This window comes from Musa acuminata, chromosome BXJ2-6 (genome assembly GCF_036884655.1).
Source record: "Musa acuminata AAA Group cultivar baxijiao chromosome BXJ2-6, Cavendish_Baxijiao_AAA, whole genome shotgun sequence".
NCBI classification, from domain to species: Eukaryota; Viridiplantae; Streptophyta; class Magnoliopsida; order Zingiberales; family Musaceae; genus Musa; species Musa acuminata.
The window spans coordinates 1,252,518-1,280,446 of record NC_088343.1 but is presented as its reverse complement, the minus strand read 5'-3'; the positions used below and the strand labels follow the sequence as shown (position 1 = coordinate 1,280,446).

At 38.2% G+C, this 27,929-nt stretch overlaps 2 protein-coding genes and 1 pseudogene across 2 annotated transcripts; all 3 read left to right on the top strand.

Moving 5' to 3' along the window:
• Nucleotides 1-2,783: 2,783 nt before the first annotated feature.
• Nucleotides 2,784-14,820, top strand: LOC103986735 (uncharacterized). The gene is made up of 12 exons (XM_065111161.1): nt 2,784-2,955; nt 3,037-3,188; nt 3,491-3,643; nt 5,003-5,133; nt 8,594-9,118; nt 11,194-11,294; nt 12,349-12,426; nt 12,702-12,757; nt 12,837-12,894; nt 13,974-14,094; nt 14,169-14,291; nt 14,377-14,820. The coding sequence occupies exons 5-12, from the start codon at nt 8,938-8,940 to the stop codon at nt 14,493-14,495; spliced, it is 837 nt and encodes a 278-aa protein (XP_064967233.1). The 5' UTR covers nt 2,784-2,955; nt 3,037-3,188; nt 3,491-3,643; nt 5,003-5,133; nt 8,594-8,937; the 3' UTR covers nt 14,496-14,820.
• Nucleotides 14,821-16,541: 1,721 nt separating this feature from the next.
• On the top strand, nt 16,542-24,411 carry LOC135613367 (uncharacterized; annotated as a pseudogene).
• A 2,091-nt stretch (nt 24,412-26,502) lies between these two features.
• On the top strand, nt 26,503-27,591 carry LOC135613388 (ethylene-responsive transcription factor 4-like). Its single transcript, XM_065110415.1, has one exon. The coding sequence runs from the start codon at nt 26,572-26,574 to the stop codon at nt 27,274-27,276; it is 705 nt and encodes a 234-aa protein (XP_064966487.1). The 5' UTR covers nt 26,503-26,571; the 3' UTR covers nt 27,277-27,591.
• Nucleotides 27,592-27,929: the final 338 nt, after the last annotated feature.

The window sequence follows — 27,929 nt, the reverse complement described above, 5'->3', positions numbered from 1 at the left end:
CAGTAAACAAATTATGTTTCAGTTATATGCAATACACCTCGATGACATATATAATGATCAAATAACAAAGACGTATATATCATACTTGATATTATATTCTTTCAATAATGAATGAAGTGTCATATTTTATGATATGGATTCCTTTCGAAAATAGATAGAGAAAACCTATATCTCACTTCCAATATCAGAATGAATGGTATCTCTTACTTATCTAAATAGTGCTACGTTAATGATATATAGTCAATCATGATCATTCATTTATATTAACTCATCGATTCATTTATGCATTCAAAAAATAGTATTATAAAATATTATGAATTATTATGCTTAATATATGACCCGATAAACTATGTTCATTAGTGACTTCGTATTATGATATATCTATAGTTTCTTTTATAGGTTACACTTCTAATATTAACGATCAAGACAGTCACATATACTATATGATAATAGTCAGATCATTATTATCAATTTAATAAAAAAAAGAAAAACACTAATCATTTGTAAATAATACATTCAAATAAAAATTTTTAGTTTATTAAATCATAAAAACATAAGACATCAATCTTTCAATAGTCTTTAATCAACTAGAACCAAACATCCTAATTGATTTGAATTAAACTCAATTCAATTATGATCTAATATAACCGACCTTAAATCCTTATAGAACAAATCCTTAGATTGATTTAATTTGAATTGATTAGTTTCAGATGGAATTGACCTATCTAAGCCTTATACAAGTCCTGTGTGCTATACATGCCTATCATAAGTAGTAAATTGGGTTAAGATATAATTGGTTAGATAAATGAGTGATATTATTGTGTCTAATTATAGTCGTATAGTTGGATGAGCCTAGCTTCATAGGATGGGTTAAGCTTTATTCTCGATTTAGGCTAAGCCTTCCCATTGAACTGCATCATGCATGCTTGGCTTACAGGTTGGATTGTGCTTGGTCATATAGATTGGGTCATACTTAATCACATAAGTTGGATCATGCCTAATCACATGTGTTGAATCTTGCTTAACCATATGAATTGAATCATGGCTATATAAGTTACATCATATCTAATTACCATATGAGCTGAGTTGTACTTGACCATATGAGCTAGATCATGTTTGGTCACATGGTTTGGATCATGCTAAACTACAAGTTAGACCATACACGACCTACTTGACCATATATGCTATGTTGTACCTAACCACATGAATTAGTATAGTCAATCAACTTAACTTCATACCCCAATTTGATGTATCCTATTAAATTAGATATTAAAATTATTATAAAATAATAAAAAAAAATCTCAAATCCATTCTTTTCATGAATTAACTAATTTAGATTTATGATTCCAAATTTAAAAATAATTACATAATAAAAATTCACACATAATTCTTAGAAATATAAATATGTCTAGTTAAATGAATTAGAATTACTATCAAATTAATTAATCACTTTAACATCATAATTTGATAATAATTATTTATTAATAATAAAATTTTTAAAAAATGAAATATTATTATGCATCACACAAATTATAATAATTCTAATATCACATATTTTAATATATAAATAAAAATTAGATAATAAAATAATGAAGGATTCAACCTCTTTTTGAATCATCTTCTCGAAAAATCTTCTCCTTAATCATCTCATTACACTCAGTCAAGAACTAGAAAGCTGATCCTTCTTTATATAGGAGGATGAACTCTCCTCAAAATTTGAGATAAATAATAATATAATTTTTATTTTTAATTTATTTTCATATATAAAGATAAAATTATAATATTTATTTATTATGACTCATATAAAAAAATAGAATTTGAACTATTATTTTCTAAAACCTATGACTCATTGGGAAATAAATAAATTAATAATTTAATTGATTGATAAAATTTTTAATCTATCCACATGATTAAGAAAATTAATTTTAATCATTTACTTAATCATACTAAAAAAACTTAATAATTTAAATAAAATGATATATTATTTAAGATAATTTGATTTATGTTAAGGGAGAAAAGAAATTATATATAATTACAGTATATGTATCCGGAGGAAAAAAAGTGTCATGTAGTATTTTTTTTTTAATAGAGAGTCACTTTATGACAAAAGATGATTATGAAATGTTTTTTTGGGATGAATTGCCCATGATTGTTAGGGTAATAGTGTCAAAACTTAAATTAACATTATTAATACTTAATTATTAGCATAATAAATTTAAACTTAAGTTAACAATATTACTAAATAAAAAAATGATAGTTCACACAGTAGAAAGGAATAGTGACATATATAAAATTTTTAAATATTTAAAAGATATATTAAAATTTAATGAAACAAATATGTTTTTTTTAAGTTGGAAAGTAAAAGTAATAAAATGTCTTATATATTAAAAATATTATTTTAAAATTCATATGACCATAAAAGCATTGTAATGCACAAGATGAAAGTAATAAAAAAATTTAGATATTTAATGTTTTTTCAAATTCAATGATAATTATGATTGGTAGTGTTAATTAAATTCTATAGAACAAGTATTAACATCAATGGCATATATAAAAGATTTTTATATCTAAAAATATTTGTTAAAATTTGGAGGAACAAACATGTTATTTTTAAAGTTAAAAGGGTATATATATATATTAAAAAAATCATTCTATAAAGGAAAATCGAAGTATTTAATTTTTTATTATAAAATTTAACATTACTCATTAACTTGAGTTTTTCTTTTAAATTTGTAGGGCAAAGATGCCATTAAAATAAAAGATGGGGATAGATACGCGAAAGCAGTAATCCCGAAAGGGTGCGCCTCCGTGTCCAGACGGAATCGACCGCCACACGGTTCGTCGAAGGGCACGGCGGTGGGAGAAAGACCTGCCGCCTTCTCCTCCTCTAGCAGGCTGCGCATACCAATCTCCCACGGAGTCGTCAGCTTCTTGATAGCGCCATGCCCCCGAAAGGTAAAAAGACGCACCCTTACTCCATCCCTAGCCATGCTTCTTGCTCCATCTTTACTCGCTGATGTGAGGCTCTGGTTTTAGATCTTCCCGGCTTCTATTACGACGTGGAGAAGAATCGCTACTTCCCTATCAAAGGTCCCATTCCTGGCTCGAAGCGTCCGCTGGTTTCCTCCTCGGTTTCGTGTTCTTCATCAAAACGGGCTACTAATGGGGAGTTCTCCAATTCATATCAGGTTGATTGCGTTTTCTTTTTCTTGGATCAAATGAGGTAGTTTATACCACATAAATGTGTGGTATTCGTCTCCGTTCGAGGAAACAAGTAGGATATACTTGTTACTTGGCTGATATGATTACGAAATGTAAATAAATTTATCCAAGAATTACATCTCCTAGTTTTGTAATTTATATTAATGATATTTTTACAGTTACATCCATGGTTTTGTTGATTTTTTTATTTTAGATTTAAATAATGTGGTTTTGTTTAGAAGATAGTGTGAGACATGGAATGAAGTAATGAATTTTTAATGATCTCCAGGATCATCAAATGCACCAAGCGAGCCGAAGAAAGCTGTTAAAATCTTCTGAGCTGCTTCAAATTAGGGAGATACATGGTAGATCTATTGTTTCAAATAAATACAGATGTAATTTTGAACAAGAGTATCAAAAGCTGCAAGCTAAATATCCCATGGTAATTTGGACACTTACTGTTTCTTCTTTTCCCAACCATTTATGCAATTCTGTTTTACCTCTTTTTTTTTAGCAACTTCTATTTATTTTTTTCAAATCAATATTCAATTTACAGGCATCATCCTCAGAAATCTAATGAAAAACATAACCATAGCTTGCTTTCTCCTAGAAATGGCTAGGTAAATTGGTGAAGGTTGCCTGATCAAAGAAAATTTTTATGATATGGATGCAACTGTTTGAAGTCTTGTATGTGCATGGGGCTAAGGTTGGTGGCTGATAAATAAATTGCTGAGTGTGCTTTACAGAAAGGTTTTACCCATTGCTAGCAGCAACATTTTTTAGCTCATGGGTCATCTTAGGGAAGCGACTGGCACAATACTATGCTGATTGTGTCATGTTTGACTTGTTATTCATGTTGTTCAGGCAGTTAATGAACATGTTGACATTTAGAGAAAAGACAGCTCGATAGGTTGTTAGGCATTTAATATGGATATTGCAAACACTTCTGGATAGATTCTACTGTCGTCTAATACCTGATGCAAACAATCTAGAATGTTTCTGGATGTGAACCTATTAAAATTTTTTCTTTTCTCTGTGATTACATCTTTCTTAATGAAAGATGGAAGAATTTATGTAGCATAATGTATAGTTAGCAAACCTACCTGAATGAATTTTGTTCAATTAATCATGCCTTTAAATCACATGCCCCTTATCATTTGAATTCACAGCACTCACCCAAGAGGCCAAGATAAATTTACATCGTGTCTTATTCCATGTTAATGGTGAGTGTCAACAATCTTTTGGACAGTTGTTGCTAGCACAGTCAATGTTAGATGGAAACTGGCACAAAATTTCCCATCAAGATGTGAGATGCCAATGAAGCTAGCACATTTCAGAATGCTGTTTGGCAATTTTTATTTCATCATATTCTGTTCAACTTTTCCATGTTGTGTTCCGATTAGCATGGGACATGGGGCACGATGTACCATGTCAAAAAAAATAAAAAAAAACATGTTGCCAATTCTTTCCATAGGCATTGGCATAAGACTAAGCAATTTTTGGTTTGTTGATAAGCATAGGAGCATGAAGATTGACATAATGCCATACTCTATCTAGAGGTCTCAGCATGTCATTGTGCACATCAATGTCAATCCTTGATTCACAAAGTTTATAGCTACTGCAAAATTGTTCATCATTCTTGTGCATGATTTTTATTTGGTTGCAATGAAGTTTGTTTAGTTTGTTGCCACAATATAACTGTTATATGTTTATCCATTTGTTTGTTTTTGCTGTTCTTGTTGCTATTTATTTATTTTTTCCTCTATTGATATTAGTTTGTTTGTTTTGACAAATACAACAGGTGTGGAAATATCAAAACACGGTTGGTGTATCCGATGGTGCATTGGAGCAACTACATGGTATTGTTCAAACACCCAAAGGTTTGCAGTTGCAAAAAATTTTGACAATGGGTAGTATGACTGGTTACATCAGGTAAGAATACTTTGGAAGCTGAAAAACGCTTACGGTTAAGCTTTTGGGATGTTGCAGGAGTCTTGCTTCCATTTTATTTTATTTTTTGTGTTAATTGAATTATTCTACTATGGAAGTTTGGTAAGTGAATTATTCTGAAAATTGACTTGCTAAGGCAAGGATAGGAAGCAGGACCATGTAATCTTAAAACGAGCTTCCTGTTCTACCAGATTTTGACTGTAGCCAACTTTCTTCATAGGTTTCATTACGTACAGATGTTGTCTAAACATTCATTCATGTTGTGTTATATTGAACGACTTCATAGACCTTTTTGTTGTGTTTATTATTTCTGTTATTGTTTATCATGACTCATTATGTAACACATCCTATTGATGACCTTAATCCTTGTGTTTTTTTCTTTCTCATTCTTTTTTGGTTTAAGGAAACAAACCATAAACAATTAGTTGTCATTAAAAGATTCTTTTTCCATCTTACCAATTTATTACTTTTTATAATTGTTATTATTGCTTCTGTCAGTGGCTTCCTGAATAACAAAATCTATTGAAGCATCTATGACTTAGTTCACCCATTACAATATATTGGAATTGCAGTCAATTTATTTATCAAGATGAGTTGATTAGATACATTTTTTATGTTCCCATAGGAGCATTATTGGATTGAAAAAGATGTCAGACCAATCTATATTAATTAACTTCCTCCATGTTATGTTGTCGCTAGCAAATACCAGTCCATGACATTAATAATGAAATTTGTGATTGTGTTGTGACATGTTCAACACTCAAGAGGAAAGTTCTTTTAATATGCCATGCAACTCAATCGTATGATCAAGTATATTCCTTCTCTAGAATGTACTTGAATATGAACCTCCTTAAGTTAAATCATGACATATTTTGTTAGGAAAAAATACTGTGACATATTTGTTGAATTGGATTTTACATCTTTTTTTTCGGTTTCTATTTTTGCAATCACCAATAATTTTTTCCCTTAATATAAATTAATTACCATAAATAATATATTACTTTATCTAAATTATTAACTTTCTTGTTTGTGTAATATGATTAAGGAAATGATTATGATTTCTTTAATTATGTGGACAAGCTAAGAATTTTGCCAATCAATTAAATTATTAATTGTTTTATTTCCTAATGAGTGATGTGATTTATAGATAGTAAATAGTTCAAATTTCATTTTTGTATGTGAACCATAAGAAATAAATATTATATTTCTATCTTTATATATGAAAGTAAAATAAAAATAAATTAAAAATAAAAAGTAAATTATTGCTTACTTTTCGGGGAGATCTTATCTTCTCCTATATAAAGGGGTTTCTCCTCCCTCATTCTTCATCGAGCCTGACAGTGGGAGGATTGAGGAGAGGATTCTTCAAGGAGATGATCTTTAAGGAAATGATTCTATTCTTTTTTAATCAGTTTTGATTCATGTTTTAGGATATTTGATATTAGGAATGTTATAATTTAATGATGTACAATAATGTTTTAATTTCAAAATTTTATGATTAATAAATAATAATAATTAATTTGTGATGTTACAATGATTATTTGACTTGTAATGGTCTCTTAAGCTTAAATGAATTTCAAGATTGATTTAATTATTAAAATTCTTATTTTTATATTAATATAATAGTTTTAATTCATTTAATTAGATATTATCTATGTTTCAAGAATTATGTGTACATTTTTATTATTTAATTAGTTTTAAATTTAATACCATGAATTTAAATTGTTTAATTGATGGATTTGAGTTACTTTCTAATAATTTAAAATATTAAAATTTAATTTAATAAGAGGAGTCTAACTAGTGTCTGACCCGAGTCAAGTTGATTTATCAGACTTGGGCGACCCAACCCTTGTGGTTAAGTACAGCCCAACCTAGGTGGTCAGGTATGATCCAGCTCATGTGGTAATGTACGACCCATCCCATGTGGCCAGGCATGGCCTAGCCCATGTGACCATGTACGACCTAACCCATGTGGCCAGGTAGGTGCCAACTTATGTGGCAATGTAGGGCCCAACCTATGTTGCTAGACATGGTCTAGCCCATTTTGCCAAGTACGACTCAGTCTATGTGGTCAGGCATGACCCGACTTATATGTTTATGCACGACCCAACCCGCGATGCTAGGCTCGCCCAGCCATGTGACTGACGTTAGACATATTGTCGTCTCTCTATCTAACCCATTGTACCTTATATGACAGTCTAATTTCCTCTCCCTTTAGGTTCCATTAGTTTCTAATTGAATTGAATTTGGTTCAAGTCAATTGGACTATTTCAATTAGGGTTCTAGTTAATTGAGGACTATTGAAAGACCGATACCACATATCTTTATAATTTGATAAACTCAAAAGTTTCATCTAAAGGTATTATTTGAAAATGATTATTGATTTTCAACTTTTTTAATTTTATGATATTGATGTCATTGTTACCATGTAGTATATGTGACTATACCAGTGGTCCATATTGGAAGTGCAACTTGTGAAAGGAACTACGGGTCCATCACAGTATGGAGCCATCAATGAACATGGTCTAACAGATCATACATCAAGTATAATTCCTCATAATATTTTCTTGGATGCATGCGTGAATGAATGAATGTAAATGAATGATCATGGTTGTTTATGTATCCCTGTTGAGGGCAAGTAAGGCGATTCCTTTCGGGGAATAGCAAGTCATTAGACGTGACGGTTAGACGATTCCTTCATTTGTTGCTAGGAGGAACGTGTTTCCACTTGGGCAGGTAAAAGATATCACTCCATCCGCTGTTGGGAATGCGATATGGGTTCTCTCCAACCGTCGTTGGGAGGAATTCATCTTGTGGAGTATGTTTTTTCATCTGTTGTTGGGAGAGCACACCATTGAGTGTGATGTACGCATTTGTTAATTAATTGTTATGAATGTCATCAAGATATATTGCATGTAACTAATGTATGATTTTGTTTACTGCATAAGATTATCATTATTTTTTTGATACATAAGTTGATATGTTATCATTTTATATTAAATTATTGATATTTGTATATGTTTCACAAATATTAAAATTATTTTTATGATTTTTTGGAGGTTCCTACCAACATGTTTGGTTGTTGTTGTGTTTTTATCTTATATTTATTTTTAAAGTAACCTGCTACTTTGTAGTAGATATGAGGCTTAGGTGAAAAAGATTTTTTCATCACTTATGGTCCTACCGAGAAGATGTGGTTATTTTTTTTGTAAAAAAAAATGTTTGTTGTTGTAAAGATAAGAATTTGAATTAAAAAATAAAACAAAAAGTCTTCTGTAAATTATGAATATTGAAATAATAATTTAAATTTTTATAAATCTGGGATGTGACAATTTTGGTCCTAAATGCTACTAGCATCACAATTTTTGTTACTTTGAGTTGTCCCCATTTCTAAGTATGTCTCAATGGATTCTTTTTATCGTTGTTTTTTTTCCTTTTACAGTCTGTATGAAGTTGCAACAGTCAGCCAATATTTTGATTATCGGTTTGAGTGCATACCAAAGCCCATTTGGTCTATGAGAAATCCCAAAACATGTGACGATTCTGGAATTGCTGGTATATGGTGCTTGGCAGAGTCTCTTCCAGGTTTTTCATCCAGTATTTCCTGCATAAAGAAGTTTAGTGGGAATTTTTCTGATACCACTCAGGATGGTTCTTCCTTTCGCCATGCTTTGTATCCAAACCAACTTTTCTATTTATCGCATTCTGTTTGTCTTATCTGGTGTCCTTTTTTTCCCTACCCAAAATTGTTAACTATGATCACATTTGTGTTCCTTGACACTGCACATGATGACCACTTTTGGATCAGGAGCAGCTGGTGGTTCTGTCTATATTCTGAATCTACATGAACCTCTAGATTTAATTTTAAGTTCTGGCAGCCTTTTTAGCCATATTTCACAGATTGCATCATTCGATCGCACAATATGGACTGCTGATTGTAATTCACATGGGACACAAGCAGTGATTGGTGAGTTTGTCTCTCCTCATTGTTATGCATTATTATATATTTGAGTTATATTGAGTTACAGGTTCTACATTATGTAAAACATAATAATAACCATGTTTCACACTGTAACTTTTTGGTATGTCAGATAAAATTAATAGGAATATCTTTTGATGAAATTGAATATGTATGCATGTGTGTGAAAGACCAGACTTCAGAATACTGTCTAGCAAATTAGTATGTTGAAACATAAAATATATCCACAATCTTTTTTCCCCTTCATTAGATCCAGTTTGATGGTGGTAAAACCAGGAATAACAAAAGCCTATTACAAAAGATGATTTGAATTTAGCAGTGCACCCAATTTTGTTTGTGCTACACTCCAAATAGCTTGCTTTTGACACCAGTAGTAAATGATAGTTGTGGGAGAAGTGTAGTTTTTACTAATAGAAACCCTATTTTGACATTTTAGCCATGAGTTTTTGTCCAAGACAGTGGATCTAAAGTACATTGGCCTCTGTTTTGCTAAACTATGACCAATAAGGCTGTAGAATGATTAATGCATCGCATAAAAAGAATGGTGAAAGTCAGAGGTCCAATCTATCGAAGTTCCAGAATTTCACAACAAATATTTTGCAGAATTCTGCTGGTGAAGCAAGATTTTTTTATATATACGTTCTGGTTAGTCTGGTACAACATGTGCAGAAAATGGGGTCAATTGCAGGATTCGGTGGAACTAAAACCCTTGCAGTACTATGTATGGAAATGGTAACTGGTGTATAGGTATCCTAAAAGAATTTATATTTGTAATTTTTAATTATCGTCTTCTATATAAAGGGTCATAAAATGTGACCTTTTTACTCTATACCTTGCCAGAGCAAGTGGACAAGCCTTTGAGTGCTAATTGTGATGATATATCAATTAAAATTTATGCCAGAGAACAAGTCATAACAAGTCAGTTCAACCTGCTCATACGATAATCCATGACCTACTTAAGATTCCAGCTACAAGCTAATCCATTTAACCTCCTTATTAAGGAATATGAAAAAATGACTATATTTGGTGCTACTTGGTTGGGAGATAAGGAGACAAAACGAAAGCAAATCTAGATTTCTGCCTCGTTTTCTGTGGCATCTGATATCATCAATCTAGGTTTTGCTGTATGTTATAGAAACTTGAAACTAACTTTTAGCATGTCATTCAGATTATTATCCAGCTTTCTCAAAAAGTTCTATGTATCATAATTTCCTTTTGTTTATAGGTGACTTTTTGCAGATTGAGAACTGTTCTGATTCAGAAATGGGTTTATTAGATTCATTCACCATTAAGATAATCATATAATTTATCTTTTTGTCCTTTATTATTATGCAGTTTGTAATTTTCATATATTCCTGTATAAAGCTGTAAATCTTTAGATTAAGATTTTTCTAGGTATGTTAATTCCATCGTAACCTGGTATTGATCCTTGTCAATACAAAGAAAGGAATGGAGAATCATATTTTGTTGTACTGGTTAAAAAGAAGGTACGAGATTTTTGGGAATGATAGTCTAGTCAAGAGAGTGATTAAAGCTTTTATGTGTCTGTGCTTGGTGGTTATGAGAGAGTATAGTCCATGGTGACTATATGGAGTCATATTATGTGTATGAAACATCCATGAATATAGATGCCTAAGTCAAATTAGCAATGTGAAATCAAGCACCATATGTAAGTTAATTTAAACAAATGCTGTAATAAAATGGAAATCCTACTTTACCAGTGCTCTCATGGTTTGGTGATTCCATTCATCTATTGGACATTGTTGTTCAATAAATCCATCAGGATCTTGCCACAGTTCTAAATACTATATTTATTAATCATGATGAAACAGTTCACTCCTTTTGCCCATCCATTATTGATCTGAGGTATCCTTCATTCCTTTTTGTAGGAGATAACATGTACTTTTATTCTATAAATTTGTATTGTCTATTGCTCTATTCTTTTTTGTAGGAGATAACATGTACTTTTATCTTATAAATTTGCATTGTTATTGCTTGATTCTTTGGATGCAAATATAGTTTCCCCAAATTATGTCTCATCTTTCTATCGTTTCTTTGCCTAGGTACTAATCTTGGAGCTACTTTGATAAACTTAGAAACCGAAGAGGTGTCATGGTTCTACCGTAGTAGAAGTGATGTCTTTTCGCAACAGTTTATTCATTCGGTATCAAGATCTGTTGCTTTAGTGAATCTTTTTCTTTTTCCTCTCATGAGTCATTTGTTAAATAAAAAATAATTTTCACAAGTTCACAAAAAGTATAGTTTCAACTTTGATTTTATTATGGAGATAATAATTTCTTACCAATGGTTTGCTTCACAGTTATGCTTGTATTAAGATCTTTCTTATAGGTGCCTGCATAATCGTGGTAAATGGTTTATAATTTATTTTGAGTGATGTAATGAGGTAGTGTCAACTCATCAAAGAATGTGTGATCTATTGCAAGAGATGCTTAAGGTTCGGTAGTAGCTCCATTTTGTCCATTGTAACTATACTGGACAATGGACTGAATAAATAAAATGGCACATATTTAGTCATTTTAGTTGAAAGTTGGATCTAGAATCAAAACATTTAAATTGGATGCAGAAAGATTAAAATAACTTTTTATTGTCATTTCAGTTTCATTATTACCCATACCACTACAACTTCTTGTTTTTTAGTCAGTTTCTAATTAAATGTTCTGTTTGAAGACTTCATATGTATCCTACATGCAAGCATATGCTCAAGCACACAACATAGATATATAGATATGCTCTAAAATCATACAAGTATTAAGTTTATAATTATATATTATTTATAGCTACTATTGTTCTTTCTTCAGATAATGTTCGACAACACACTTTATCTGAACTCTTTGTTAACAAACTTATACTTTACTGCTAGACATTGTGAAAGAAAGCTTCATATAAAACTGACATATTCAAACACCCAAGTTCAGCAGTGTTTGAGCACTAGATGGCTGGATATAGTTTCTAGTGGTCCTCTTTATGCTCTCTCTCCCCTAGAAATTATAAAGTGCATAAAATTTTCTTATTTTGAATTTGAATTGCTAACCCAGAAGCCAGTATTTTAAATTGGATTCTATTAATTGTGTATGCAAGAGTTCTGTTCATGGAGTTATATGATTTTTGCACCCATTAAGCCTAATCCTTATCTTACATCTCTCAAGTATCACGCCATATTGACAATTATTTAATGTCCTTTCATTTACATGATATAGGGAAATGTTGTTCTATGTGGGCAAAGAAATGGAGCAGTTATATCAGTTGATATTCGGCAAAAACAATCAAGGCATAAGGTACTTCAGATAAGCGTATCTTAAACATAAATAAGGGTTAAAGAGATCACAAAGAATATCATGGTATTTATCCCTAAAATTACTAAGCTGGGAGTTAGAAGCATCACATGGTGCCACCAAGTTTTGTTTTTGTTGTACTCAGTGTTAAGACTTTTTCCTACTAATCTGATATAGACAAAGATATGGGATTGGTTTCTTGAATCCTTTTTAGCTATTGTTTTACAGAGGTTACTTTTGTGTAAAAAACCATTAAAATGAACAGTGTTTGCTTACAGCTTGGTAGAAATTTGAATTCATCTGATGCTGTCTTCATGTCTTCGGCTGTTTGCAGGTACTGTCTTTCTTTAATGTACAGGTTCTTTGCATGTTCAGTTGCATATTTGCTAAATTAAACCAATCGTGTTCTGCAGTTTGGTAGCACTTCAATCAGATGATAACTATTTTTTAGCTAGCTCCATGGATGGATCTGTGAGTTCTTTTCACTACTTTGTATAAAAAGTATGTATTAGTGATGCCCATATTCTGAGTTACTTTAGGTAATTTGTTGTGTAATTTGAAATAATCATTTTGTTCTGTTCATGTCATATAACTGTTTGCCAAATAATAAAATTTAGAATGCACCATTTTGGATTTCGTTTTGCGGGATTTACTGGAAAGCGGAAGCAACTGCATATGCTGACTTTTTCCTAGCCACCATTCGAAGTATACCCATTAGTAATTGCACACTCCCACTTTCCATATTAATCTCATCCTTGGGTTACACATCCTGATCTGCTCGGGGATTGGAATGGCAAAACACCATTGTTAAGGGTGTACTGACAAGTTCAACTTGATATGTAGAAAGATAGGTACATATTGGATGGATGGGTATAGAGGCTTGACAGCATCGCCAGAACCATGAGGTGACTGCCAAATCAGATCCTAAGGGGGTTGAATAAAAAAAGGGGGTGGAGCAGTGCAGCAGTATGCACCTACCCAGGAAATTACTCTTAAGAAATATTAGGTTAAATGAAGTTCTATTATGCAATAGAAAACATTTTTTTAGACTCAAGATAGAAATGAAACACCTGATTTTACATTTGTTATGACATATCAGCCCCTTGTTCTGCATCTGTCCCTTACTCCCAAGTCCTGCACCTCCTAAAGTCATGTGTGGAAAAAGGGCAACAGTGCCTCCCTTTGCCCAAAAGGGAAAGAGAAATTTTTTTGGCTTCTGCTATAGGGGAAAACCCCCCTTTTCCCTTTGGATGGCTAATTTAGGAAGATAAGGAATAGAGAAGCTCTTGAACATCTTTAGATAGCTTTATTAAGTACAGACTTTTCTAACATCCATTGGCATTTCTACCTTTATGTTCACTGAAAGGCTTATATCATGACTGATTCTTTGGGTTGCTTTTAATTGGCTTTTTCTTGGACACTATTTATCTTAGCAATCTATCTTATTTTGTGTACAGACTGCACATCTACTTTCCGTTCATCCATGTGTTAACAATGTTGTTAGTGAAGCTGTTAATTTTAAAAGGTCATTTGACTTGGTATTGATGCAGATCAAACTCTTTGACTGCCGTCTTCTTCAAAGAGGATCAGTCCAATCTTACGCAGGACATGTGAATTCACACACCCGTTTACAACTTGGAGTGAACCCATCTGAAACATTTCTTATATCGGGTACATTGTCTTTTGGTTGGTATTGGGTTATTAGCCATTCAAGTAGAGGTCAACTTCCAACAACTTCATGGCAGGTGGGGAGGACTGCTTTTTGCGCATATGGAGCATCAAGAATGGTGAGCTTATATTTGGGGAGAAAGTCTCGGACTCGATACTCACAACGGTTTGCTGGCCAAAAACTGGAAATGAGTTTGATGGTTGTTCTCCCACCACCTTGTAAAATTTTGGTTTCTAACATATATGATGTGTGCTTGTTTACAGCTATAATCTTTTTTATCGCAGGGAAACAAAAATCACGTAAGCAATTAGAGTGCTGCTCCGAGTATTCATATTTTCCTACCCATAGCTGGGGGACATGGTTGGGATCACCTGATGGGCTATTTTACATGCATGGAACTTGATCTAACCAAAACAAATATATGTGACTGGTACATGGAAATCTGCTGCCTTGTGGTAAGTGACACTTGGAGTATACAAGTATCGATGTCAAGATATCTGCCAGAGACTGCATCTTCCGCTGTTCCCAGTAATGTAGTGCTGATCCAGTCGGTAGGTTGGATAGAAGTTGCTGTTCTCCAGTTTTTGGAATTATTGTAAATGGTTTATCTCTGTGTTGATGGTTAACCCTTCTCTTTTGGAGCTAACCATGCTAAATCATCCTCTTTAAGCATCATCAACCATGTTATATTTGTATATTTTCTGTATTATAAACTTCATTAGAGCTGAGGTTGGTGCATTGACGTACGTACGTACCTTAAGCAGCGGATAAGCTGTGAGGTAACGACGGGCCATCAACAACTTTCTTCATCAATTAATGTCTTGGTTGAAGTTGTAGAAGCAAATTGTCGAGGACGCATTTTGCACGAGATGTTCAAATGATGAGCTCGGGATCGCACGGTGGATCGATCCAATTCACTCGATCGACATGATAACATTGCGTGGTAGTTCCTCGGTCGCTGTTTCTTATTTTACTCCTTCCCGCTTGTGTTCTATTGCGATGAATGAGAGGGTGCAGCAGCTTGATTCAGTTTTTTATATTATTAAGCGACATCTTCGAATTTTAATTCATCTAATTTTCTAAAACAATTACTTTTTACATTCTGCTGTCCGACTTCCGCTCTCATAAATTTTCACCTAAAAGAGAAAAAACAAAAATTAAACTCCTCCAAACGAAAGGGCAAGCTGTTCAAGTCCTGTTAAAATCACCTTGTTGCCTTCGCCTCAACATTGTCGTCGTTTCGTCCGTCGTCGTCGCCACTGTAGCAGTTGGGGATGCCCAAGAGAGGAAAGGCGATGGTGAATTGGGGGAGGAGGAAGAGGCGGCGATGCAGGTGGGAAGCGCTTATTTATCTGAACCAGATCAAGATGGTTTGTTCTTTTACCGATCTGTTATCTTTCCTATTAAAGTTTATATTATACTTTTCCTAAGTGTGTTACGAATTCGTTTCTTCTTCTTCTTCTTAATTACTGCTCCTTGGCCTGTCTTAGCGTTCAAATTGGTAGGCACGGTGGCAGATGCAAACCCTAACTGGGGCTGCAGGGCAGAAATATGGTTTGGGATGAACTCTTGGACCAAGGATTTATCTTTGCTATGTTAGCATTTTGTTAGGCTTTACAGATTAAAGAGTTAGCATTCAAATGGTAGGCACGGTGGCAGATGCAAACCCTAACTGGGGCTGTAGGGGCAGAAATCTGGTTTGGGATGAATTTTTGGACCAATCGGGTTTTCGTAACTGGTCTGAATTATGCCGTACCGATACACCGGGCTTACGTTGGTATCACCGGGAAAAATAAATTACATACTCATTGGTATGACCTAGATGGTCCGGTGCTGGTTGTCGATTGGACCAGATATCAGTTGGTACGTACTGGTCCAACCGGTCTTTGATCCCTTATTCTGAACTTGCATAGGTGCTTGTTGTCATTATTATCTGTGCTTCTATAGGTGCACCCCTGTAAACAAGTTTGACTTGATGTAAGTAACCAAAATATCTTTGGCTTCAGATAATTATAAATCAGATCAGAAGTTATTCCATGTATCAACTCTTACATATCCAAAATATCTTCTCATCTTGCCATCTACTTCTACTGATCTTACTACTGCTGCTGAATGTTAGTTATTTGAAATGGGTTGATAAATATGCCAAGGTAGCATTTTTTTTTATGTGCCTATAACATGTAATCGATTTTCTTAAAATTCATTATTAAAAAGTATAAAATTCACCTTTTTCTCATTAGGAGCCAAGAAACCACAATAATCTCAGTTAAGTTTGAAAATTCTATATTTTCTCTCTTGGGAGTTGGTTTCTTGTTTGTAGTTAGTCCCGTTGATGATGATTGGTGGTTCTTCATCATTGTGAATTTCCCGTTCTTTCATCTAGATATTAGCAAAAAGCAGGGAGCTGAAGTCAGTTTCTTTCAGTCCCGAGCGATCATACATCGATTCAATGAATTTTTGTGTCAAAGATGTTAGGGATGACAACCTTGACAACAATTGTCCATCTAGGTCACAAAACAAAATGACATCTGGAATAAGTGGTGAAGATGGCAGGTATGGACTGGATGAACACCATTTTCCAATTTGAAATAGGTTTCCGATCCATGATTATTCTTAACAGTATAATGTTGAAGCTCATGGTAGTGGTGTCTGTTGATACTGTTACTGTCATGGATATTAAATTTATTAATGTCCATGAGGACAATTCTGCTGCAAAGAACATGAAGACTGATTCTAGTAGTAAGAAATCTGATGATTATGTGGAAAAGGAAGCATCAGATGTTTCACACCAAAAATGTTTGTCTCCAGCAGTGATTGAAAGAGGCGCTCGGGCACTCGCCTAGGCGCTCGGGCGAGGCGAGGCGAGGCCCGAGCGCCTCGCTAATGTCCCAGGCGGCGCGCTTCAAACATGCGCTGCCTGGGCGCTCACCCGAGCCCAGGCGCTGGGCGCTTCAGGCGAGCGCCTAGGTAAACCAAGTGACCGAACCAGGATTTTAGGTCTGGTTCGGTTGTTAGTTGGTTCAATCGAACCAACTAAACCGATATAACCCTTACCCAACCCTAACCCGCTGCCGCTCCCGATCTCGTTGCTCGTCGCTCCTGCTCCTGCTGCCGTTGCTCGCGCCTCCTGCGAGCCCTCCCGCTGCTCGCGACTCTCGCGAGCCCTCCCGTGAGCCTTTCCTCTGCTCGCGCCTCCCGCGAGCCGTCCAACTGCTCGCTGTTAGGATCGAGAGCACTAAGAGGGGGGGAGGGTGAATTAGTGTAGCGGAAATCTTTCAGCGATTAAAAACGAAAGCTGCGTTTGTTCACTGTTTCGTTGCAAAAGCCGATTATAAGATTACTTATGATTAAGTGCAGTTTACGTCTAAACACAGTTTGCGTCTAAGCGCAGTTTACGCAGTTTGCGTCTAAATGCAGTTTGCGTCTAAATGCAGATTGCGTCTAAGCGCAGTTTGCATCTAAGCGCAGTTTGCGTCTAAGCTCAGATTGCGTCTAAGCGCAGTTTACGTCTAAGCGCAGTTTGCGTCTAAGCGCAGATTGCGTCTAAGCGCAGTTTGCAGTTATAAATGGAATCAAAACGTAAACGTAAACTGCAAAGAAACTCGTTCGTAAAAGCGCAGAAGACAGTTTGCAGTTATAAATAGAATCAAAACGTAAATGTAAACTGCAATGTAAAGATCGTACGAAAACACCGATTTACGTCTGAATGCAGATTCGGAAAGATCAGAACTTAGAAAGTTGTTCGTAAAAGCGCAGAGAGCAGTAGCTATGTAGGAGGTTTGCAGTAATGATAAAGTGCTCAAAATAAACGCAAACCAGAGATTTAGAGTGGTTCGGTCAGTCTTGACCTACTCCACTTTTGGCTTCCTCCACCGACGAGGTTACCGACGTCAACTAGAGGCCTTCCTTCAATAGGCGAAGGCCAACTGCCCTTTTACAGTTTCACTCCTTTTGACGGGCTCAGGAGACAACCCTTACAGAACCTTTCTCTCCTCTCTTTACAACTCAAGACTTGAAGAACAGAAAGAGGAGAACTTTTGGACTTTACACAAATTTGAGCTCTTAGAATCACAGAAAAGATCAAGAATTCGGTGTAGGTCTGTATCTTTTCAGTGCTGAATGGGTGGGGTATTTATAGGCCCCAACCCAGTTCAAATTTGGAGCTCAAAACGATCAAATCCCGGAATTCCGGGATCAGGCGGTTGCACCTCTTGACTGGAGAGGTTGCACCGCCTGGCAGAGCTCGAAGACTGAGCCTCTGGGCGGTGCTACCTCTGTCAGGGGCGGTTGCACCTCTCTGCCAGAGCTCGAAGACCGAGCTCAGGCGGTTGCACCGCCTGACTGGAGAGGTTGCACCGCCTGGCAGAGCTCGAAACTTGAGCTCTGGCGGTGCTACCTCCTGACAGAGGAGGTTGCACCGCCCAGTCTCGCTCGGAGACTGAGCCCTGGGCGGTTGCACCTCTTGGCTGGGGCGGTTGCACCGCCCAGTCTCGCTGGGAGACATAGCCTGGGCGGTGCTACCTCCCTGCCTGGGCGGTTGCACCTCCCACAGCAACCTGGGTCCGAATGGGCTGAACCATTCGACCCAATTTGAGTTCTTCAGGGGCCCAATTGCCCCAGGATTAAGCTAATGGGATCACCTCCCATTTCTAACTTAATCAAAGTGCTAACTACGATTATTTCCTAAGACATATTCTGCAGCTTGCTTCGGTGCGTCACTCGCTTCTTCCGGCGAGTTTCCGACGAACTTCCGTCGATCATCCGATGAACCCTCGGTGATGCTCCTGCGGACTTCCGGCAAACTCCTGGACTGCGACGATCCACTTGGCAAGTTCCGACGAACTCCTTTGGCAAGCTTCTGGACTTCTCGGATTTGTTCCCGCAGAACCTCCGACGACTGTTCGAACTTCCGTCGAGCTCTCGAACTCCCAACGTGATCATTGTCATGACTCCGGCGCAACTCCTGCTGCATGTCTTACTTTCATCGTAGTTAATCCTGCACACTTATCTCAACACATACATTAGACAACAAATGACAATTGACTTCATCATCAAAATCCGAGATTCAACACTCGCGCCTCCCGCGATCCCTCCCGTTGCTCGCGACTCCCGCGAGCCCTCCCGCTGCTCGCGCCTCCCGCGAGCCTTCCCTCTGCTCGCGACTAGAATTTTTATTTAAAATAGCATATTTTTATTTAAAATTTTAAATAATTATATTTATTAATTATATTATATATTTTTATATTTTAGCGCCTTGCTTCGCTCGGGCGAGCGCCTAGCGCCTCGGGCGTTTTTGGACCTTGGCACCTTTTGGCGCCTAGCGCTTTTTAAATCACTGGTCTCCAGAGAACTTGAATGTATTATGGTTGGGGATAATGCTATTTGTCATGCCTACTCCTTATGACCCTATTTAGAACTCATAGTTCACAATATGTTAGGTTGTTTCTATATATATCTTTCATTTTCTTTTTCTATTTCAGGTTATCTGCATATCATATAATCATGTTATAATCCATTCTTCTTTTTCAGCCACAAAGGGGACTAAGGAGCTCATTACCTGGTACCGAGAATGAGAGTGAACAAAAAAGGCCTGCAGTTATATGCAATTTTTTTTGCTAGTGTTTGGTGCATCAAGGGAAATTCTTGTAAGTTTCTTCACGAGAAAGATGGGGTTGGCTGCACTAGTCTAGTTGCCAAGGAAGATTGGGCTACTAGTGGAGATTTCATTGATTGCAAGGTATCAGAATATCTTTCGCTGTGGAATTTCGTCTTAAAGATTAGTTGGAGGAAAACTTGCCAGTAGCATCCACGTAATTACCAGGTTCACCAGAAAAGTTTGAAAAAATAAGTGTATCTGCTTCACTTGGCTTGATAGACTTATCAAATGTGGAGAATTCAAGAAAATCAAATCTTCTTTTACAGAGGTCCCTTATCCGGACCTGTGGTGGGGAGATCCATGGACTAGCTCAGTTTAGGAATACTGATAACTTGCTTGCATCAAAGAATTCTTCTAAAGAACATTTTCAAGTTGATGTTTCATGCAGCAATAGGACATCTTATTCTGCAGTTGATAAGTCAAAGCAGAGGATGTTGATCCAAGAAGAAAACCAAAGAACTTATGGGCTAATACATTGTCTTGATTCTATCAATGATAGACACTCAGATAGTAGTTAATTTCTATCAAGGCAGTACTCAAATGAAGGAAATATATATACAAAAAAATGACTGGTGGAGAGTTCAAGAACATTGCCTTTCACGAAATACCTGTTATCTTCAGGATCTAATTATTTCTCTGGTGGATCATCTGCAGCACCCAATGTCTATAAGGATATCAACAACACCTATTCTTTTGGAAAATGTCCAGGTAACAGCAAAGTCATTTTCCACTTGATGATTCCTATAGTTCTGGTTTAACTAGTTCTGTTAGTTGTAGCTTTGACAATTCTCTTCATTCATTTTGGAGTACACCACGAATGGAATTGCTTCATTTATTTTCTGAAGCAGGGATAAGGTTAACTATGTCTCTCCACCATTTGGTGCTGAGCATGGTGATACCCATGGAACATCAAACGTTGGTTGAGGATTTGGTGGTGCTACATCTGGACAGCAAAATATTGCTGGGAATACTTTTAACCTTTTCTGAGCAAAAACCAGAACTTGAAAAAAATACTTGGGAGCCTTCTGTACCTTTTCGTCACCAGTGATTAAATCATCATCTGAAAGCCAATATGATCCACTTGTTGACAGCATCGGACCTCCCAAAGTGGGGATTTTAACTTCAGTTTCTCCAAGAGTGATTATGAACACTATGTCAAGTCAACATGTTCTTGGTGATCATATACTAGGTTATATTGCTTCAGGGTATAATGTCAAGAAGTCTTTGAACTCTTCCGATCCAGGATATGAAGACATGCTAGGTAAATCATGGCATGAATATTGTGGCTATTTTAATGGAATGGCTCCTCCTGATCCTACAACTGTTGATGAGGAAGGTCAGACAGACCTTAGTAGTAATACAAGAAAAGTAGACAAAGGAGAAGACGTTAAGGAATCAAAAGCAGTGAAAATTTTTCATACTGCTTTGGTGGATTTTGTGAAGGAATTGCTAAAGACAATTTGGAAGGAGGGTCACTCGAGTAGGGATGCTCATAAAATGATAGTCAAGAAGGCAGCTGAAAAGGTTCTAAATGCATTGCAACCCCATCATGTCCCAATTGATAGAGTTGATAAAGGATCATCTTTCTGCATCCAAACCAAATCTTTAAAAGGTTATGGAGGTCAGTTTCCCTAATTTGGATTGCAAAATTCTACTTCTTCACGGTATTCCTCAAGTTTCAACGTGTTCAACTATTTTACTTGCAGGGTTATGTAATCAATCTCTGTAGGACTTCAGTTTTGCACACAAATATCTGCTCATGGATCTAACCTAAATGTTTGGTGGGCCTACTTAAAACTATTTCGTAAAAAGTTCTCCAAGATTATTGGCATGGTAAGCTTAACATATTTCACCGTGTGTTAATTACTTAAGTTCTCTGATGGATTCTCAAATTTGTGGGTTTAGTTGATTAATGTTAATCATAGCGGGTGATAATTTTAAAAGTTTATATTAGATGTTGACTTTGTTATCTAGACAATGGCGTAGAAGATGGTAGGTAATGACAGCCTTGTTTCAAGGGATAAATGATGTCAAATGGTAGGCATGATCGAGATGTTGTTATTCTATCTAAAAGTTCAAAAAAATTATTCATACGACTGTCATCTATACTATAGATTCTATAGCCTCCGAGTAGAATATCTCAGACTTCTGTTAACATTATTGTTTTTATGATGGAGTCAGTATTCTAATTTACTCCTTGACTGACATCAATAACATATCTTGTTCAAAGATAAAAAAGAAAAAAATTATCTTTGTTTTTTTATTAGTACTTTTAGATATAGTTTTTGCGATTTTATTTTCAATTGGCTTTGATGATAACACCTAAAACTACTATGTGGTAACCATCTGCTTTTCTGCTCATGTAAAAAAGATTACTAAGTAGTGGGTAAGTAACTACTAAGTGCTGGCTAAGTAGACCTTCCATGGGAATGACTTGGGTACTGCTACTGGTTCAAAGAAAGAGGCCTAGAAGATAATCATACTTGGCCATAAAGTTAGTGACTTGTTTTTTTCTGTTTATCTGTGTTTTGCAACAAAAGCAACAACACTGTAAGGCCTAACTTGTAGTCATTCATCAAGCCTCAATTTCTCCTAGATGCTTCTTTCAGTTGGAGTACATAGGCGGTAGAAGCAGAACCAGTTTTCTCCATCGATCTAGTGGTCCCAGCAGATCTTTTAGTTTCAATGCCGATGTATACAGCTGAAGCTTTGGAGTAAAGCATTTAGCGAAGGCAATGTTATAAAAGGTCGTCACAAAATGTGGGCGGTCACCTCATAGCACACATGGTATGTGAAAGCATATGATGCTGCATGTTTTTCAATTAGAAAAATTCAAAGTATTTGATTGGGTATAAATCAAGATAAGATCAAGCATAGATTGGTATTGGTCAATTGTATTCATGTAAAAGAAACATACATTTTTAGTGATCCGAAAACTTATTTAAGTGACAAATTATAAGAAAGAAGTTTGAAAAGATAATTGTTATATTATTATGAGGGCATGCCGGTACCATAAAAAAATATGTTATCCTTTAAAGATGGATAAATAATAGATTATTTACTAACCATGAGAAGATGGTTAAATAATTGTTATCCTTTACTAACCATGAGAAGATGGAGAAATGTGAGACCCAATGGGAGGCTTTTGCTCGGGGGTCTTAGTGAAAGCTAATTCCGGAAGTTACGAAGGATTCTTCGTATATTTCAATTAGTATCCTTGAGAAGAAAAATATTGGTATACACTGACATGATCACCTAGTATCCATGTGACTTTGGATTGGTACTGTAATATCTAATATGGATATGTATTTATTATACTTGGTCCCTCCATCATATAACATTCAGGATTGCTGTGCATCCAACTGATGGTTGTTAACCGTCACATCCAAAGTGCAGGACATGAAGGTCCACCACAGAAAAGCCACATGGAAAGAACATTTGAGCACCTATAACTTGCTGTGAATGGATTTCAATGTCTCGAGCTATCTATTTGCTTGCCTAAGAATTTTTGAACAGTTTGTTTTTCATTTCGTTGACCGACTCGTTAACCCTTTCGTTACCGCTTGCCTAGGAATCTTCCAAAAAAGGTCCTTTTCTATTCAATTGACTGACTGCAACCTAGCCTTAGCAATCGTCCCAATTAAACCACCTTGGTGTTCTCCATCGTCAACAACAGCAGTGCAAGATTGACGAGGATGGCTTCCAGAAGAGTGCATTGGGAAGGTTTGGAAGAGGCCAACACCAGAGAGTGGTTGATCACCCAGCTAGAGAAACCACTAAAGTAGAAAAGAATGTTTCTTTCTCTCTCTCTCTTTTTTTTTTGTTTGTTTGTCTGGACATGTTTTAGTGCATGTATATGACTAATACATCAATGAGAAGGATGCTCAGAGATGATTTCTCTGGGCAGGTTAGGCCACTTTATTGTCTGTGATTGTCACTGTCCATGACTCTAAGCTGCATCTGCCTTAGAACTGTCTTCGATGGATTTGCACTATATGCTATATCCTCACATGTAGACATTTGCTTCTACGAGGGAAGTAAATATGTTAAATGTTTTAAAAATGAACAGATGAATGATAATGATTTTGCATTGTGTGATTATGGTGTCATATTTGCTTGGTAAAGAAAAAAAAAAAACAAAATGGAAGTTAATTGATGAGAATCAAGATGAGGGGAACTCCTGTATCTCATCAATTTCTCTTTAGCTGCAAGCCTACTTGTGTATTTGCCTTGTCAAGTCATGCCATGTCATGATTTCTTTTTTCTGTATCCAGGTGCAAGCCTGTCACTGGATAGCATTTCTTCTGTTAGTGATGGGGAGACATCATCTTGGTTTTTGTTACAGCTGAGCCCAGAACATGAACTACTCTCCGCAGCAGCAGCAGCAGCAGCTAACACCAACTCGGGTTTGAATCCTGCAACTATACGAGCTTTTTGTTTTGGTGCATCTTCCATCTCCAAATTCCATGCATATTATTATTCTCTGCCTTGCAATTTTTGTTGTTCAATCTGCAATTTCCATTTCTTCAGTCATCTTTTTTGCAGTCGTTAATGTTCTGGATCTTATGTCTTTCCATTCTGTTGAGTAGCCACATTTCTAGCTCGCTTTCGCCTACCCTTTCGAATGGTTCTAAATGCTAGTAGATTGCGAATGGTTCTAAATGCTAGAAAATAAAAATTGCCTGATACTAGTGTAAATATCGAACTGTGTACAGTTGATTTCCTGTGCTGTTAGTATCATGTTTTTATCAAATTTATTCATAAAATAATGTAGGAAAAACCATACTTTAGGAGAGAGAGGGTAAAGAACCTAATTTTCTTTCCTGTTTATAGGAAGCAACCAAACAGTCACAAACTCATCAAATGCAGCGTGCAAGCCACCTGTAGTATCGTAGAACCGAACCAAAAAGAATCCAGTTTGACACACTACCAAGCCACCTCTGGCTGTGTTTGGAGTACCCATACGAATGCCTCTACCATCTCCGCCCGGGAATGCCCGGCGTGCCCACTCTTGGACGTCGCACGCATTGACCCACCCCTGTCATGTTTGGACCACATGCCGAGGGCGTGGTCCATGTTTTCCGTTATACGTAGCACCTGCTACGCCGGTCCCATTCCATTAGCTAGCTGCTTGGTAAATGAATTAGATTCCCTGAATCCGAAATGGAAGGCTGTGGTCCTCGCCCTTGTCTCAAGGCGTACATTTCTGGTGGGATTCAACTCCACTGCATCAATACATTAAGTCTTTAATCTCCGTCAGGGCGGCTCCACCTAACACGTGGGCCCCTTCCATTGGTGAATATCTTGCTTCATTAGAAGTCAGCCCATTCTTAGAGGGCAGGGCAGGGCAGAGCAGAGCTGTGGAAGAAAGAAAATAGAAGGTAAACGAGTGTGTTGATCTTCTCACTAGTGGGGAGACATCGACAGCAAACCAGATGGGGGAAAACAAAATTCAAATCAGAGGTCTGTCACCCGAACGACCTATCGGAACCTATCGCTATATAAATGGCACGAATTGTATCTACACTAAAGTCACTTTTGCGTCACAAAAGGGTGGGGTGGGGCGGTCGTCCTCCGGCACCGCATGCGTGCGGTACGGTACATGAGAGGATCGGAATTCAAATCAATGGTCCATCACAGACAACGACGACCACGCAGTATGATCCGTGTGATGGTTGTCTGTCGATCACATCACATCGACCCACTTACGTAGATTGTGGGCAATAATGTCCGTCCGCATATACGTTGCGAGCGACGCGCCCCACCGCACCCGCCACCGCCAGCTACCCCCCCACACACCAGAAATCAATTGGCGGCACGTAAAGCCGTTCACACTCGCTGCGCCTTGCGCGTCAAGCAATCCTTCCCTCCTACCCCCGTCGTCACCCGCTTCTCTCTTTATTGCTTGCCGTGTGATTCTTGCGTACGTCTGCATTATCCCCACCGTGTCGTCTGGGCCGTCCATTCTACGGACGGCAAGATCGAGTCCGTCCGCTCCCGATCGACTCTTGGACGCGTGGCGGTATCTCGCCGCCCCCGTCGTAGTTGAGCGTCGGTACCAAGGAGCTGTCCGGTTAGCGTCTGTCCGTCGTGTGCGGTCGTACAAACACTCGGCCACGAGGAGTGCGGCCCATTGGTGCAGGACAGTGGGCGCCGACGTCAGAGGAGCGTGACCCGGCTCTGCTATCCGAGTACCGCAGCGAGGAAGCGGTCGATGCCGACAGATGGTGCGGGCCCGGACGAGGGGAGCAGCCGCGGTGACGCCGTAATCGCCGCCGTTCCTTCTGTCCGTAGTCGGCAGAGGCAACCAGCCGTTGCATGTTTAACGGCTGTCAGTTAACGGAACGGAATGGGAGAAAAGCCGCTTACCCTGTCCTGACTGGGATACCTCTCGTCGCGCCACGTATCTCCTCATCAAAATCCACGAAAACACCATTAAATAGACCACCGACCCAAAGCACACGAATACCCCGGTAAGGCCGTTTTGGACCGCGGGTCCCACGGATCTCGCGAAAAAGCGGTGAGGAACTTGGGGTTGTTAGTCTGGGTGGAGGTGTGCGTGTGTGTGTGTGTGTGTGGGAGGGGTGGGTTTGTGGGTGACGGGTGGGGGCGGCGCGCGGAGGACAGTCAAATCTCTCGTTGACTGGCCGAATCGTTCTGTTTCTCCGCTGCACCGTCCAAATCTCGCTGTAAATTGATGTGTGCACGCTATCCACCCGAGCTATAAAGTGTTTTTGTTGGAACGAAAAGGCCGAGCAGTAAGAAAACAGAGAAAGTAGAGAGAGAAGACGGACTCGTTGCTGTGTCGCTACGAGAGAACCCGATGGCCGGCGGCGGTGGAGGAAGAGCAGGGGGGAAGGAGACCCATTACCGAGGGGTGAGGAAGCGGCCTTGGGGGAGGTACGCTGCGGAGATACGGGACCCGGGGAAGAAGAGCCGGGTCTGGCTCGGGACCTTTGACACGGCCGAGGAGGCCGCGCGGGCATACGATGCCGCCGCCCGGCAGTTTCGTGGATCCAAGGCCAAGACCAACTTCCCCCACCCGGAGGCGTACACGAGGCCGGGCCCGGCCGGAGTCGTCGCGATCGCGACCCCGGCGGCGGGTGGCGGCAGCCCCAGCAGCCAGAGCAGCACGGTGGAGTCCTCCAGCCGCGAGGTGCCGCCACTCGCGATCCCTCTCCCGCCCTCGCTCGACTTCGATCTCCTCCGCCGCCGCGTCGCGCGGTTCCCATTCCAGCCCTACCCCGCGGTCGCCGCCCCAGCCATGCCGGCATCCCGCCCGTGCTGCCTCTTCGACACGATCGTCGGATCCGAGAAGGCGTCGGCGGCGGTGTCCATGAACCGCCGCCGCTTTTGCCCGCCCATGATCATCGCCGATATGCACGCTCCAACGGCCAGCGGCGTTTTGAGCGATTCCGACTCCTCCTCCGTCGCCGACGTGCGCCTCAACCACCGCTTCCGTGGGCCGCACAAGATGCTGACGCTCGATTTAGATCTCAACCTGCCCCCTCCACCCGAGATCGCCTGATGTGCTTTCCTTGTCGCTCCATGCCTCATCCCACGCCTAGCTAAAACAGTTCTCTGATCGCCACTGTCGACGATTAAGAAGAAGCCGTAGCAGTTTGTTTTTTACGTCTATGTATCCCTCGGAAGACCAAAGCGGCGGTGTTGGAGAGAGAGATTTGTACAATAGTAAACCCTTAATTTCTTGGTTTTTCCCTTAGCTTGTTCTTGGTTTTTCCACTGAGGAGAAGGGTGTCATCAGTTCAGAGATTCCTATCTCGGTGTTGTCATCTCGCTCTCTCTTGTCCATTATGTTTACTATTGAAGAACAAATTATTAATGCTTTTGGTGTTATTATTATCGACGTCCACCGAGGAGGAAGAGCGTGGGTGCCTGTGTGTTAGCCGGCAGGCCTCTTGTCCCTTTCTTCGTCCGACCTCTTCCCATTCCTTTTTCTCGCGCGACCTTTTTGGCCTTTATTTTAAATATTTATCATTGCCTACCGTTTCACCTACCTAGTGGTTAAAGGTAGAGCCCCGTGGGGCCGCGATTAAACCCAATCAGCCGGCCGGTAAGTCGGTGGGCAATTGTTTGAAGGGGGGGATGCAAGAGAAGGGTAACTGATCGTAGTAAGCGTGTTGACGACGCCTGTCCCCGGATCTACGAGCGGGGCCAGGA